The following is a 16,337-nucleotide window of genomic DNA, read 5'->3' on the forward strand; positions in this document are numbered from 1 at the left end:
GGGATTCGCAGCATTTGCTCTCCCCAAACTTGCACGTCCTACTTCTATCGTCGGCAAAAAAAAAACTACTTGAACCCTTGGAGATATGTCTGGCTTTTACCTTCAGAGCCTCGGATTAGTTAAAATGAGTACAAGCTAGTCCGGACTGTCGATTTATATATAAAAAGAAACTATCATCTCCATGCATGAACCATGGTACAAATATGAAGCACATGAACCAAATAAGTTCAATCAAGTAAGTACATTAAAACAGGGCTCCCAAGTGGGAAACATGCATAAGCTAGATCCAAACAAAGTGACATGTCCAGCTTTTGTTTTAGCTGACTTCTTTCACCATATCAAACAATACTTCTCACACTTATTTCGAATTTTTTTTTTTACAACTTTTTGTTTAGCTTTTTGTCATAATTTATGGGGTTAATCGTTCGTCTCGACAAGATGAATTGGAAAAGTATAAAATTATGGACCGATGTTGAAAAAATTCAAATAATTAAAATGGCACTTTAGACAAATAAGATGCTTTTTGATAATTTTTTCGATTTTAATAAACTTTTTTTCCATTTTCTGTCATAATTTTTACTTTTTAGACTCCTCCCACCTAGGTGGATGATTAATTCAAAAAATATGACACGAATCTACTAAAAATTCAAAAAAGACAAACAAAATACACAAAACGAAGAAGAAAAATAAATTTACATCACATGTTGGAGATGGGGCCCTCCAGCAGGATGTGGTGCCCTCCAATTGGATTTATCAGCCTGGATGGAATTGTTGATTTCGTTTGGTTCGTTTGTTTATGGCAAAAAAGTTCTATGATTGATTGGGCAAATCAACAATGATATGATGAACGAAACACATTTTTGTTTTATAAGTTTATTCTTAAAACCATCGGTATAACCTTTTTCCAAGGTAAAAAGTTCACGTGTAAGTGCTAATGTCCGATCAATCTTATTTCAGCAAGGATGACAAACTCGACGACCGAATGAACAATTCAGATCACACTAACAAGTTCGGGATGGGGACAAATCGAAGGGCAGCCATGGCCCATGACAAGTCCATTTACATATAAGAAAAGGAGTAAGTGATGGACCAATCCCTTCGATTCTGCAATCTTTTGATGTTACTCTCGACACAACTATGTCTAAATTTGGCTCAAGATTGATCCACCACTTTTGGTGGCTAATTCGACTATCGAAAAACCTGTATAGATAGTATAGTATTGTGTTGTGACAAATAGCACAATCGAGAAGTACTAGAAAACAGAGCAATCAAACAAGATGTAATAACGATTTAAGGGCACCAGGTCTGGTTACATACTTTTATACGATTTTGCGGATGAAAGTACAAACAGAGGTATAGAGGGGATCTGTACAGGCGATTTGACCTCCGATTTATATGGTTTGGCTTTAAGTCTACGGAAGTTGCGATTAAAAAAAGAGAATACTTTGTAATGAGTCAAGTCTCTCACATGATTAAATCTAAAGCCCCAGAACCTCTTTTTACAGAAAACTATAGAATACGAACCAGGTTGGAAGGCAGATAATGCTAGCAAATGGGTCGGCTTTGTGGTCATGAATGAAATGAATTATGAACATCAAACCGATGGAATTTGAAACATGGTTGAGCCCTTAGTCCCATAATTCTTCACTAGGTCACCAGGGTCTTCTGTTTCTTTTTATTTTATTTTTATCAGAAAAGAAAGTACCATTATATTGATAATATCAAAACAATAGAACATTACAAAACAGAGTGAGAGAAACTAGCTAGGGTCTTCCGTTGGCACTCTCAAACCTCGCCTTGTCGAATTTTAGTGTTCTAAAATAATTTTAAAAGACGCTTTCACGCTTCCACTCTTACTCACGCACGTGCATTCAGATTATGTGACTTAAGTTGAGCCTCCACCTCTAGAGAGTTTCTCACCTTTTATCTTGTTCTCAATTGTTGGAGAAGGAAATGTCTTTGTTGTCTTAGCCTTCTAGCCACTACATTGAATCATGATCATGCCTTAAAAGAAAATAAAGCATAAATGATATGCTATGCCCTACAGATAATTTCGAATCCAGGCTTAGAAATCCATAAAACTATTCCTTGTTGTCATTGAATGTAGCTAAGCTTCCACACACACAAAAAAAAAAAAAGTCTGAAAACTGTCCCCTAAGCTTTGTCATTATCCTAGGGAATTAAGGGTTTTGCAATTTTTTTTTTCCAAATTGATTAGTTGTGGTCAAGGATTCTGAGGCGCCACGCGACCATATCCCAAGAGCACCTAATTATTTTCCAAACTGGCAAGGGAGAGAGTTTGAGCTAGTTTGGCGGAAAGATCCTTCCCCATGTTAATTAGGATAGAAATTGTAGGTATAGATCGATGATATATTCATATACCGGATTTGGTCAATACAAACATGTATCTGGCTATCTGCTAGTATGGTACGAAATTCAAAATCTTACTCGAGCAGTTCTTCAAATAAAATTAAAAAAGAACGGTTCGAATACCGACTAGGGGGGCCATGCACTGGTTTATGGGTCATATTATTTGTGCAAAGTACTTGATTGCACGGTAGACAATGACCTTTTTAATAGGGGCAAATTTTCGTAGTCGTCCCTGTAGTTTTACGGTTGTCTCACTTTCGTCCTTCTAGTTTCAAAGTGCTCCAATTTCGTTTCTGTAGTTTGTTTTACGTTCCAAATTGGTAAAATCGTTAACACCGTTAACGAAACTAACGGAAAACAAAAAGTGTTCCAATTTTCAATCCGTTTGAACCGGTGCAAATATCTTATTTTTCTGATCATTTTATCTTAAATGGTCACAATGGATTTTTGGCTCTAAGGCTTTTCAATGAGTATCCTAAGAGAGCCTTGAAACTAAATAAGAAGTCTTCGGGTGCTTGTTGAAAGGCCTTAGAGCCAAAAATTCATTACGACCATTTAGGATAAAATGATCAAAAAAATAAGACCTTCGCACCGGTTCAAACGGATTGAAAATTGGAACACATTTTTTTTTTCCGTTAGTTTCGTTAACGGTGTTAACGATTTTACCAATTTGGAATGAAAAACAAACTACAGGGACGAAATTGGAGCACTTTGAAACTAGAGGGACGAAAGTGAGACAACCGTAAAACTACATGGATGACTACGAAAATTTGCCCTTTTAATAGTGCCAAATCCCGTTTCTGCCTATCAAATTCACTCATTACAAAGAGCCTAAAAAATTTGCAGTACTCTTCTAGGCGTGATTTGCTACAGAAGGAAAAAGGATTATTGGAAATGGATAAGCTATAGGGAGGGAAAAGACTTGTCCTTTGACACTTTGGATGGCTCTTAAGGTTTTGAAGCTATATTGAGAAACCACTGCAAGAACAATTGGTCGTCTCTTTTTCCTCTTTAGTGGAGGCCTCGATTCGAGCCCACGAGGGGCAGGCTCTGGGGGTTAAGGTTATGGATAGTCTTTGGACTTCTTTGTCTAACTCTAACACACCACTAACCCCCGCTAATATATACAATATTGTCAAAAAAAAAAAAAAAAGTTTTGAAGTTATAGCCTAGAGAAGAAGTTAAATTTAGATAGCTTGGATGGTAATAGACATATGTATTATATGGTCATCATTGTAGGAGACCAGAAAGATTGTATTACAGATCTTCAGCAGGTGGATGCACCCTAAGCTATAGCTGATAGGAACCTACAAAATTTTTGTATCCTAGTCCGTGTGTATATGTTGATGTGCAGTATTGGAGTTTTTGTTTTTGATAATCAAGTATCCGGATCATCATACGCTCAAATTGGCTAATCTTGGAGATTGAATCCCACCGTCACGCTAGTGGGGTGCAATATTGATGAGTTACACCATTGATCTATTGTTTGACACAATTCGAAAACAAGCCCCTTAGCCCTGATTGGATGCCACTAAAACACCCCTCCTTAGCTCATCCTCCCGGATTAGGGTTTGAAGTGACAGCTTTGGCTTGCTTTGGATGCCATGCATTCACTAGCTCGTGTTAGTGATGATGTTCGAAATCGACATGTTGATTACAGTTCAAATCTTTTTACCAATGCAAAATAAAATAAGGGACCAAAGTAAGATTTGGAATTTGGTGAGGGAATAGGACAAAAAAAACATGAAATTTTGACAGAAGTTCAAAAGCGTAATTAACCCTTCCCAAAAGGAAAAGAATGAAGATGGGTGTCCAAGGGCATTGAATTCTTGTAAAAAGTTTTTTACAACTAATCTTTAATTCTTGAGAAACTTTTCTTGAGGACTCGAATGTATAGGCTAGTTGTCATCGCACAAAATCACTTTGCCATGCTAGATTGCTAGGTAATGATACTACGTCATTTCTTTTTTCTAACATGGTATCAGAATTAGGTCTTAGATGACTTCACTTCGCGTGGTCAGGTCTCCTTCGCCTGAGTCAATTGCCTAATCACCTCATCCTGCATCCGGGCTGCACGTGTTGGATTGCTCGAGTCAAATCTTCTGGTTTCCTCAATTCGTACTTCCATATGCATCCGGATTGCACGTGAGGGCGAGTGTTAAACTTAATCTCACATCGCTCATCTGAGCCACCCAAACTTGGTTAATATATTCTAGAGGTTACTTTACATATTGCCAATTAATTTTAGGTTGGAACCTTCCAAAAAACCTAACACACGCATACAAATGCCGTCATAATAACAAGAGCTTGAGCTTGTTGGTGGTGAGAGTTCAAATAGGGTCCGGTGTTATCAAATCCCAAGTTAACCTGTTGAGTAATAAGGTAGCTCGCGCAAAGAAATCAGATTGAGCGGGCATTGATAGTCACATGATTGGAGTGCTTTTAATCACGAAGTTATCGATATTCATTTGAGCTGGTATTTAATTAGCATGAACGTTTAGAGCGACGTGCTTACCAGATGGACGATTCAGATCGAATCAAGCGAACGGAGTGCGGCCCCTATCCGAACTCGACTTAGGTCACGACACGCACACAATACGGAGTGGGTTTGGGGTTGACAGCAATTGAAAAGCTGCAAGGAATGAACACCTAGCGGTACTTCTCATTTTCTCTCTCTAGAGATAAAGATGAAAGTTGAATATCCAGAGGGAATCCAGAAGGAGATTTTGAAGATCTAGCTCCTAACCTTCTTTTTCGCAGATACACTTTTGTTTTTGGATTTTTGTATATGCCACTATCACATTAATGGGACCAAAATACCCAACAGTGTAAAGCAATATGTATCTCTGCCTACATTGTATTTGAGCTTACTTTTTCATCCCAGCGTTCAGGGTATATGTGTCCACAAGCAACAAATTACGTCACTATGTTACACATTCCCTATAAATACTTGCTTGAGGTACTTCAGGTCATGTGAATTGGCATTGCTCAAAATACACACCTAGAGCGGCAGAGAAAAAACTATCGAGCAATGAAGCTATTCGGTTTCCCGGTGACCGGCCGCGACGAGTACCCCGTCGCGGCGCCACGAGACGATGACACCAAAAGGTTTTTGTGCCAATACTGTGACCGGGGATTCTCCAATTCTCAGGCATTGGGCGGCCATCAAAACGCGCACAAGAAAGAAAGGCAGAGACTGAGGACGGCCCAGTTTGAAAGTTGTCAGCGAAACCAACGGTTCAGAATGGTTGTTCCGGTCATCCAATGTCATGCAGCTCGATCAAGACCATTGGTTTGTTCGGATGGACCCACAAGTACTATCGCTGATTCATGTGGCTGCTGTGTATATACACCACAGACATTGGGAAGGCTATCTCCAAAATCACCTCGTTGGGTCTATGCAGGGCCACGTCAAGCAGCCCAGATGGGCCCTCGTTATGACATGGGCCCTTCGCAGTCGCTTACGAGTGATAATGTGGATGTTGATCTCCATCTCTAACTAGTGTGTCATCATCAACCTTAAAATTAGCCACAGTGCATGCAGAAGACTTAGCTTATGTGTGTATGTTGTTATTTGTTACTGGTAAACTATTATGATAAAGTTAACCAATCAAAAGAAAAAAAAAATTGAGTTACAATTTGTTTAGAAGCCGTAAGATAGGATCCGTAAGTCACCATAAACAAGACTCGCTTCTTCTCTTTGAAGAACTATTTACTACTCACGTGGTGCCAAACCCTCCTAATATCACATATTGGTATGGGGCTAAAGACCGAAGTGCATGAGATCCCAAATTAATGTGTGGTGGTAGAGAAGACCGTGACACCACGTAACGATAAGCCAGAGTCCGGTGGCATGAAATAATCTCTCCTTCTCCCTTTACCCCATCCTTTGACTAAGCTGGACTAGAGCATGTTGTCTATCTAATGTCAAAAGAACATGAAAAAAAGGAAGGAGAGAGAGAGAAAGCGCACTTGTTGATCAATGCCTATCCATCAATTTGTATCCATCAATTTATTCTAAAACAGTCAAATTTCACCCAAAAAAAGCGGATAGAATTCATAAATTTCAGGATGTCCACACAAACACCTCTCCTTATATCATGGAAAAATTCACAAAAAAGAGAGAGTCTCTTTTGTTCTTTTCTTCCCATTTCTATGCTTCAATTCCTGTTCTTCTCCTTACAATTAATAAGAACACAATCCCAATTCTTATTTCTTACAAGATTTGTCACCATGTCTATATCGTAATCTAATACTCTCTCTTTTTCGCTAACACGTATACTCTCTTTCTCTCTCTCCCTTTCCAACGAGAAAGACGAAGGAGATGGAGGAAAACCGACCGGCCTATTGGTCCTACACAGCTAATAAGAGATTTGAGCCGGTTAAAGCCATCAAGACACAAAATCCTAGCCCGGTCTACCATATCCCTGAGCCACCACGCACATCATCTAGGGCGATTGCAACCGCCCCAATGTCATCATCGACGTATGCGCTATCGACGTGGCGTGCAGGCGATCGGGAGATCAAGAGAAAGAAGCGAGTCGCTACGTACAAAGCCTACACCGTGGAAGGCAAAGTGAAGGCTTCGATACGTAGCAGCTTTCGTTGGGTGAAGAACAAGTACTCCTCGCTAGTACATGGTTGTTAGCCATATACACTCCAAAATGAGATTTTCCTTCCTTGTGCCATTTTTTTTTTGTTTTTGTTTTTGTTTTGTTCCCTTTTTCTTTCACTTAATTTATCTTTCCATTCTCCACCATGTAATTGGGGTTCAAATCAATTGCTCGTGATGTAATGAAAATTGACCTCTGTCCCCTTCCTCTGAGATATGGACATATGATTATCATTCGAACATTGTGTTTTTTCATGGGACTTGGTTGACCGAAGATAAAGTTTTGAATCTTGATGAATCTAACTTTGAAAAACTTCTTTAATTTCGAGACGTAATTGCAACAGGTATAGTCAATATCATTCTGTATACAATCCATCTATTCGAGATCGGGATGATCAGTTGTCATCGCCTTCTAGTGAGTATATCAATTGACTTTATTGTATCTTCCTGATAAAACCTATTCCATTTCAAGACTTCCCACGAGGCATACTACTAGGATTAATTCGAAACAATCTCCAATTAAACCTGTAACAGGAATTTCTAAATTCAAAGAGAATTTTATGAAGTGAAAGAACCATTCAAGCAAGACATTCACAACCACCATCATTTAGCAAATTAGCTTTTGGTCTTTTAAAGCTTGGATTGGGCCAATCTAAAGAAAAAATGCCGGCTTGAAACTTAAAAAACAGGTGGGCAGGCTTAAATATTTGGGCCCCTGTTTAAGAACTTTTGGGGTAAAATCATGGCTTTTCGGGCTTCCGTTTAAAGCCGGCTCTATTTATTTTTGATTCTTCATTAGAAAGGGGACGAGGGGGTCGTCAACTTAATAGAAAAGTGGGTAAACGCGTGAAACTACCGGGAGAGAAATTGCATAGATTAATCTAAAGTGCACGCAAGCTGACACGAGACATTCTGCATCATCACTGAAATGAATGCATTTTCCTTCTTCTTCTTTTTTGTTGGTTTTTTTGTTTGTTCTACATCTCAAGATTCTCAACTGGTACCACTGAACAGATGTGAAAGGAACCACACAACGTACAGCCATGTCGAAGCCATTACTTCCCCTTTGCCCGTGGTCCACACAGTGTTTCTCGTTTAGTTGACTTTTTTTATTTTATTTCCAAAACCACTCTGTAACGACTCTTTGGAAGTTTTTTAGTGGGGAGTATTGATATCGATATCCTAACAAAAGGAAACATTCGCTTTTACGCGCAGTTTGGATAGCAGGAATCTTGAGAAGGAATGTGAATGTAATGTCATAGTTTCAGGATTCCGAAATGTGATGCTATGCTTTCTGAATTTCCACGTTTAAAAAAGACATGAATAAGATTGTGATTTCTTAGGACTGGGGGAGTGTGCTGCACAGCTACGTGTTGTGCGGCCGCCGGCGTCACCTTGCCAGCATTGGTCCGACGATCGGAGACATCCACTATGTAGAGCTTGTCGAGTACTACAAATGTACCCAAAAATCAACCCAATCAAATATCGTTAAGTACTTCATCGGAATACATATAACTTGGAAAAAAATGAATCCTAATGGATATGAAACACTCGATCAAAACCATTGAATCCATTCTTTTCGAATTATATGTGTTCCAAAGAGGCACTTAACGATATTTGATTGGGTTGATTTTTGGTACACTTGTAATACTTGATGAGCTCTACGCAGTGAATGTCTCCGATCGTCAGGCCGATGCCGGCGGCCGCACAGTACGCTGCACAACACGTAACTGTGTAGCACACTCTCCCTGTCCGATTTCTTATGGCACGTCCAACTAGGAATCATATTCTCAGATTGAGTGAGAATCTAATCTCTCTTACCTCATAGGAATCTAGATTTCTGACTCAATCAATTAAAAAAAATTGATCTTAATAAATTTATGAAATAATTAATTATTGTATAAGATTATTGAATTAATTATTGCATAAGAAATTTTGTTAAGAATTGACTACCCAACAAAAATAGTTATTGATATCTCACTCACAAATTTATCGTTACAACTTTTTTTTAGGAGTAACTTTTTTTGACATACAGGAGTGGAGGTATTCTCATATCCAAACACGATGAGACTAATTCACTTAAGGTCGGTCACAGAAAACTAACGTCCACAAAAAGCCGTTAGAAGCAGCTAGGAAGGGAACCACCAGACTCGCTCATGAGACGGTGTCTTGTGGCAACCCTCACGATGTCAAACAAAAAATGTGCGATGAAAAATGAGACTGAGGTATCACATGTCGGTATCTCAGGAACACGGAAGAAATTTCCTTACACGTGTGGGTAATACAAATAGGTAAACACCGATCACAACCCAACGGTAAGCACAAGATCGCTGCTCTCGAGGACCCACAGCCCCCGTTTGGAATTTGAAACCGCTCCCTCTCTCTAAAGAGACGTTATAAACTTTTTTTTGACCTTTTCTCTTCTCCCCAGTCCCCACTAATTACTCTTTGTTTTTTCTAGCAACATTTTCTAAAAAACAAAACTCCTTCCTCATTAGTGGAGTAGTATTTTTTTCCCTTCTGTCTCCATTTATTGCGTGAACTAAGCGACCACTTGTACTCATCACTCTTCGCTGTACACAAGACCCATCTCTCTCTCTCTCTCTCTCTCTCTCTCTCTCTCTGTATTTTGTATAGCCCTAAGTCTTGAAGATTACTAGCTGCATTGGGTGGAAACACATGGAAAAAAAAGAGACTTTGAGAATCTTGGGAAGTCGTTCTTGTAAGTTTCTTTTATTTTTTATTTTGATGGCATTAAATTGATGATCTTTGAGTTGAGGGTGGAATCTATGATTTTTGGTGATTTGGGTTTCATTGATTGCGATTATAGGAATGATTTGATCATGGGTTTTGATGTTGGGATGTTTGTGGAGTGAGTGAGTCAATTGAAGAGGTTGACCCTGTTTGGTTGCTGAGAAAATGCAGGAAAACACTTGCCAGAAAACAAATATTGTTAGAAAAATGAGTAAAATGCATAAATTTTGAAACTTCGTAAGATTTTTCGTTCTTTAGGAGCCAAAAGTAAGTTTTTTTTCCCCACACCTGTCACTAGTTATGCAATGTGGCTTAATTGGAGGCTTGATTGTGGAACCTGTGATTTTGTTGATTAGGGTTTCTGTGTTTGTGATTATAGGGAGTGAATTGATTTTGGGTTTTAGGATGTTTTGGTGTTTGTGGGGTGAGTTGGTCAAATGAAGAAGTTGTTTCTGTTTGGTTGCTGAGACAATGCGGGAAAACACTTGCAAGAAAAGTGCCATTGTTAGAAGAATGAATACAATGCATAATATTAATGTTTTTTTTTCCACCACCGTCTCTCGTTCTGCAATGTGGCTTATTTGAGGCTTGTCACTTCGTTTTTGGAGATTAGGTGTTGTTTTTCTTTGGTGCTTGGGTTTTCTGTGATCTGCTGATTAGATGGGTGGTTTGGTTATCGGTTTTGATGTTTTGTTGTTTAGGGAGTGAGTGAGTCAAATGAAGAAGCTACACAATGGCAAGTGATGGAAAAGGGTTACAATAAGTAGTAAAAAAAGGTTCTACGGAGAATTGAGCTCTCCTCCAAAATTTAGTGTTAGGAAAGAGGATTCACGATAAAATTCTTACTATGAAAATTAAGTTCTGAAACTTCATATGGTTTTTCTTTCCTTAGGAGCCCAGAATAATATTTTCTGCCCAAAATTGAAGCAACAATGGCAACATGACTTATTTGAGGCTCGTCACCTCGTCTGTCTTCAAGTTCGGTTTTTAGTTTTCTTGTGAACCAAACTTAGAGGAATTGCTATTGGTCTTTGTTTTTAAATTAATTGTTTGAATTTATTGCTTATACAATCTATGTATGAAATCCACAAGCAATGGAGATTAGGAGTTTGGAACGAGATATGAAATGTACAAACATGGGTCAGGCTTTATTGTTGATTAGTGCCTACACTGATGGAGAGTGTGCTTGTTTTATTAACTATCTAAAAAGTAAGCGAGAATTTTTCTCTAATTATCTTAATCCTTTTGTGCCTGTTATTCATTGTACTAAGTGCATAGAAGTATGTTTCCCTTTATCGTTCCCCACATTGTTACATTCTATAAATGATCAGACCCGCTTGCATATCCCCTATATTCACATTATACAGGCTAGAAGCTTAATAGGGTCTTCTTTATTCAGTCAAATAAGCAGTCCCACCAGCTTGATTATCTCCTTTTCAAGGCATCGCACCATGGATACTGAATAGATGGTAGGAGGTGACAGAATTAAGAGATCGCAGCGACAGCAAAGAGATTACAATACGAAGCCAATAATCAACCAATGACTACGTAGCCAAGGATTGGGCTTGGTCAGGAGAGGGAGGTCTTGTGTTAGCCTCTACATATGAAACTAGTATAAGAGAGGAAAATAAACTTTCAAACTTTATGGTATGGCTAGGAGGGAGAAAGCAAATGACGTCCCTTCTGCTATCACGGTAGCAGAGAGTTCAAAGTTCAGATGAGGCATCCAAGAACAGAAACTTGCGCATTAGATATTGTACTGGATTACGATTCCTGTGGGACTACATTTCTAGCATTTGGATGTGACATTGGTTGGTAAAGGGATTATATATTTGTTGGCCAACAAATCACATAATTATGGCATACCCATCCCTCGGTGGCCGTATGTGGTACTAGTTATCCCCTCAGTCCGGTGGGATTACCCATCCTATTGGTACATAATTCCCCTCACTGTTGGATGCTTGGGAGTGGTACAAAGTTGCTTAAATAGTTCGTCTCCATATGTTTACATAAGATTGCAGTGTATAAACCTTTGCAATTTGGAATGCTGTTTCCTGTTTCATTGCAGAAACCGCTCAATATGGTACTTCTACCATCAATTATGTATGAAACCATGCCGTGTTTTTCAATAATTTGAAAAACTGAAAGAGGTTTGTCATTGAATTTTCAGTACTTGATTAACTTGCAGATGGACTTTGTGAATCAGAATAGTGTTTTCCTACACTCTGGTTTCTTGTACTCATAAAACCAAAGTGGGCTTGATTTTTGGATTGAGAAGATGGGGGGTGAGAAACATGGTTCCAAGGGTGGAGGTTATGTTGGTGGCTTACTCCAGCTCTTTGACTGGAATGCAAAAGCACGGAAGAAGTTGTCCTGGACCAAATCTGATTTATCAGGTACAACTGAACTCAAATTGTTTAAATCATCATGTCATTTAATACTGACTTGTTAGGTGGATTTTTATGCATTGCCTTTATCTGTATGTATGCGTGTGTCTGCGTGTTCAACCTCTCTTTCTAATTAGTTAAGCATCATCTTTGTTCATTTCTTGCAGAGCCATCAAAACAGAAGAAGAGAAGTGACGGGAATCTGCCTATGACACGGTTTAATCTGGTGGGAATATGCATTTGCCTTTATCTCTCTTCTTTTTTTCTTTTTTTCCTGTTCTTTTCTTGTAACCAGGGTCCTATGTCCAGATGAATGAGGATGAACTTGTAGCGGGTTCAAGTATCAAAGGAAGTAGCGACTATAGTTGTGCTTCATCAGTGACCGATGATGAAGGCTATGGAAATAGGGCTCCAGGTGTCGTTGCCAGGCTTATGGGATTGGATTCCATGCCACAATCATCCAATGTTTCAGAGCCCTTCTCTACCCCACTTTTTGATTCACAATCCCTCGATTCACATTCCCTCCGAGACGCTCCCTACCATAGAAGAAACCTCAACTTCTACCAAGAACGCCAACCCTTGCATTCCGGCAATCTGCACAATAAAGTGGACATCCCTAATCAGAAGGCAACAGAGCCAAAGCCTCAGAAAATGGTAAATAGGCCAATTGAGAAGTTCCAAACAGAGATTTTACCTCCTAAATCGGCTAAGTCAATTCCAACGACCCACCATAAGCTTTTATCTCCCATCAAAAGCCCTGGTTTCATTCCATATAGAAATGCCGCTCACATAATGGAAGCAGCAGCTAAAATTATCGAACAAGGACCTCAGGCTAGTACCAATGCCAAAATGCCTTCGTTAGGGACTTCCTCAATTCCCTTGAAAGTTAGAGACTTGAAAGAGAGAGTGGAAAGTGCACAAAAACCATTAAGGCTTGCGGAAGCTTCTGGTTCCATAAGACCAGTTGAATCAAATGCTGCCAAGTTTCTCAAAGGGCAGTCGATGAATAAAAGTTTGAACGGATCAATGCATGTGATGTCTGATTCAGGAGATTCTTCTGGTACAAAAACTACTGGAAAATCGGTTTCACTTGCGCTCCAAGCTAAAGTCAACGTTCAGAGAAGAGAAGGGTTGAATCAAAGTGACAGCAGGAGCTTATTTGGCCAGAAAGAACAAGGTGAGGTGACGTCAGGCCAGCAGTTCTTTAAAAGTCAACCGAATAGCCAAAAGAGGACACAGAAGAAATCTTCTGCACATAGTTCTTCCACTGTGCTACGGCAGAATAATCAGAAACAGAATTCTGCCAATGATAAAGAGAAGGTACCCTCAAAATCCTTGCTCTCTAATTCCCAAGGTAGAAAAGTGTTGTCCGGAGATTCACGACACAAGAGCTCCGGTAAATTTGGTGGGACCTCAAAAACTGGTTTGAGGAAGTCAGTGCCTGAAGCGACAGAGTGTGAAAAAGAAGTCTCAAATTCCAGCACAAAAAATGTTCCACGCAAGAAACGATCAATAGATGGGAATTTTCACCATGATAACACTGAGAAATCTCTTCGATCTAGTGCAGTTGAGGATAGACAATTTACCTGGACAGAGGATAGAAAAAGGAAAGGCAGTGATGTTGTTTCTTTTACATTCACAGCTCCATTGACTCGATCAGTACCTGCTCGTGAGTTCTCAGCACAAGTGGCGGAGGAAAATTATGGCTTTCGTGGAGATGGAAGAGGTAAAACTATTATATTCAACTCAGATAGTCCAAATAACCGAAATCTGTCTTCACTTGGATGCAATGTGCTAGGAGCGGATGCCTTGAGTATCCTGTTGGAGCGAAAGCTAAAGGAATTGACTCATGGAGTTGAGTCTCCCAGCTATAGAGCTGGGGTGGCTGGTGATTCGACTTCGTTTGATCAAGATTTGGTACCCAATTCTAAAGCAGTGTTCACCACACCTATGTCCCACAATGGAAAGAGACAAGATGCGATGCTCATGGACAAAGTGGGTGGTGATTATGGCTCTATTTTTTCTTCCACTGATTCTATGGGACTCATGGCGAAACTCAAGCTTCAGGTATGCTTTCTTCCCTCTGCTCATCATTATTCTTGCCTTTGTTTCCTTTCTTGCATATTTGACAGTTGCTACTTGCCAGCAATTTGGACTGTTTTTCATGAGACTGACTGAATCCGTTCGAGTCAAGTTGCCCTTTCTTGTCAACCCATGTCAATGTTCTACTAAACAGAGTTTGCAAGTTTTTTGTGAATGTTTGTATAGGGAACAGTAGAAAGTGCTCGAAAGCAAGCCAGCTACTCCAACAGCTTATATAGTGGAGTTTACAGGGCAGTGATATTATAGTAGTCCCTTTCATGTGAACTATATCTTCACAATTCTTAACTTTTTCAGTGGATTTCAAGTTTGTGTTGCCTTGGATTTCAAATGTGGCCAGCAAAATAGTGCTATTTGACACTGACTTTTTTGTGCTTCTTATTGAACCAGAATAGATAAAAAGAGCAGATTGTGCCTCTTTACTTACATAATGTATTTGCTTATCGATTTTTCCAAATGTTTATTGACTTAATGCTGCAACAATTCCAGGCGGTGGACAAAATGGACGAGTGTGGTAGCAATGATATGGAAGCTAGAAAGTTGTTCCACTATCGACATCCAAGTCCAATCTCTGTTCTTGAACCTTATTTTCCATCAGAAAGTTGCAACTCTTCTGATAGTGCAGATAGTAACAGTACACAAGGTAACATTCCAAATTTCCGTCTTTTCTTTCCTCATAGCAAGTTCTGAATTTAGAGAATTTAATTCCAGGTAGCAAGCTGTGCTCATCTGTTCTTGCTCAAGAAGCGATCCCCATAAGTTATTCAAAGAAGTTCCATTCAGTGGACTCTGATGCAGAATTATTGGACTCAGCTTCCACAACTTTTGCTAGGATGAACAAGACTCATTTTATGGGATCAACAAACACATGGGAACTGGTATATGTGAAGGAGATACTGTTTAATGTGGAGTTTATGTTTAAGGACTTCGCTTTGGGGCGGGCTCGTGAGATCATAAACCCTCGTCTCTTCGACCAGTTGGAAAGTCGGAAAGAGGTCTCAGAAGGAGAAGAACAAAAGCTAAGACGAAAGGTACTATTCGATTGTGTGAGTGAATTCACAGACTTGAGATGCAGGCGTTTTGCCAGTGGGGGAAGCAGAACTTGGGCAAAAGGGTTGTCAATTTTGAGAAGAAAAGACCGGTTAGCCGAAGAAGTATATAAGGAGATTTCCGGTTGGGGAGGAATGGGAGATTTTATGGTTGATGATCTTGTGGACAAGGATATGAGCAGTTGTTACGGAAAATGGCTTGATTATGAAGTTGAGTCGTTTGAACTGGGAATAGAGATTGAAGGCCGGATACTTGATTCTTTGGTTAATGAAGTGATAGCTGATATTTTGGTGCTTTAGTTTCTTGAGCATAGTTTTTCTCTTCGCCTCCACTGTAGTGATTATGGTCAAGGTTGGTCCATGTTTGTTCCCCCCAACTTTCTCTTGTACAAATGATGGATAAGGTTATATTCTTTTGTACAATTGATGGACAAGGTAGAGTGCTTCGAAAGGTTGATTAATCACCTTCTACATTGTCTTGGAAACCTTCCATTTCCATGGATATTTAATTTGTTTTTACACACCCTGGTTTATCAGCATAGTTTTGAAAATTTTGCTCCTTTCAGAGGCACTAGAAAATCTCATCCATTAATCTAGCCCCGGGTCTTCTTGAACAGACAAGGCCACTATACATGTTGGAAAGGACGACAATGGTACTCCTTGGTAACGAGTTAGGATAAATCTATTCTAATATAGAAAGAGAGAAGATCAATCGGTGTGGACTTTTTGTAAGTATCTACCACCCATTTGATTTCCAAAAAAGTGCACAAACCAGTATGAATGCATGTATGTACGCATTTTCTGGTGCAGTTTTCTTCTTTCCCTGGCTTTAGCAAATCAGAGTATAGGTTACACATGTTCCTTACAAATTGTACAACACAATACTATTTTGTATCTGAACTTGGACACACATCGCATGTGCCCAGACCCTAGTCAAACTGAGTGACAAGACTGATTTGACCAACTGTCCATTATGCATAACAGAACCAGAGCACTTGCAAACTACCAAATGAAACTGGCACCTTGTTGCCTTAACAAGCTTTCGCTGGCCCTAGATCACTTCAA

The 16,337-nt window shown here is 39.4% G+C and overlaps 2 protein-coding genes across 2 annotated transcripts; both read left to right on the forward strand.

Annotated features, from left to right (window-relative positions):
- The first annotated feature begins 5,401 nt into the window (after positions 1-5,401).
- LOC131324059 (zinc finger protein 1-like) lies at positions 5,402-5,869 on the forward strand. Its single transcript, XM_058355884.1, has one exon. The coding sequence runs from the start codon at positions 5,402-5,404 to the stop codon at positions 5,867-5,869; it is 468 nt and encodes a 155-aa protein (XP_058211867.1).
- A 3,468-nt stretch (positions 5,870-9,337) lies between these two features.
- On the forward strand, positions 9,338-15,793 carry LOC131324594 (uncharacterized). Its single transcript, XM_058356606.1, has 6 exons — positions 9,338-9,704; positions 11,925-12,132; positions 12,291-12,349; positions 12,433-14,190; positions 14,713-14,866; positions 14,935-15,793. The coding sequence occupies exons 2-6, from the start codon at positions 12,015-12,017 to the stop codon at positions 15,570-15,572; spliced, it is 2,727 nt and encodes a 908-aa protein (XP_058212589.1). The 5' UTR covers positions 9,338-9,704; positions 11,925-12,014; the 3' UTR covers positions 15,573-15,793.
- Positions 15,794-16,337: the final 544 nt, after the last annotated feature.

Source organism: Rhododendron vialii, chromosome 4a (genome assembly GCF_030253575.1).
Source record: "Rhododendron vialii isolate Sample 1 chromosome 4a, ASM3025357v1".
Lineage (NCBI taxonomy): Eukaryota > Viridiplantae > Streptophyta > Magnoliopsida > Ericales > Ericaceae > Rhododendron > Rhododendron vialii.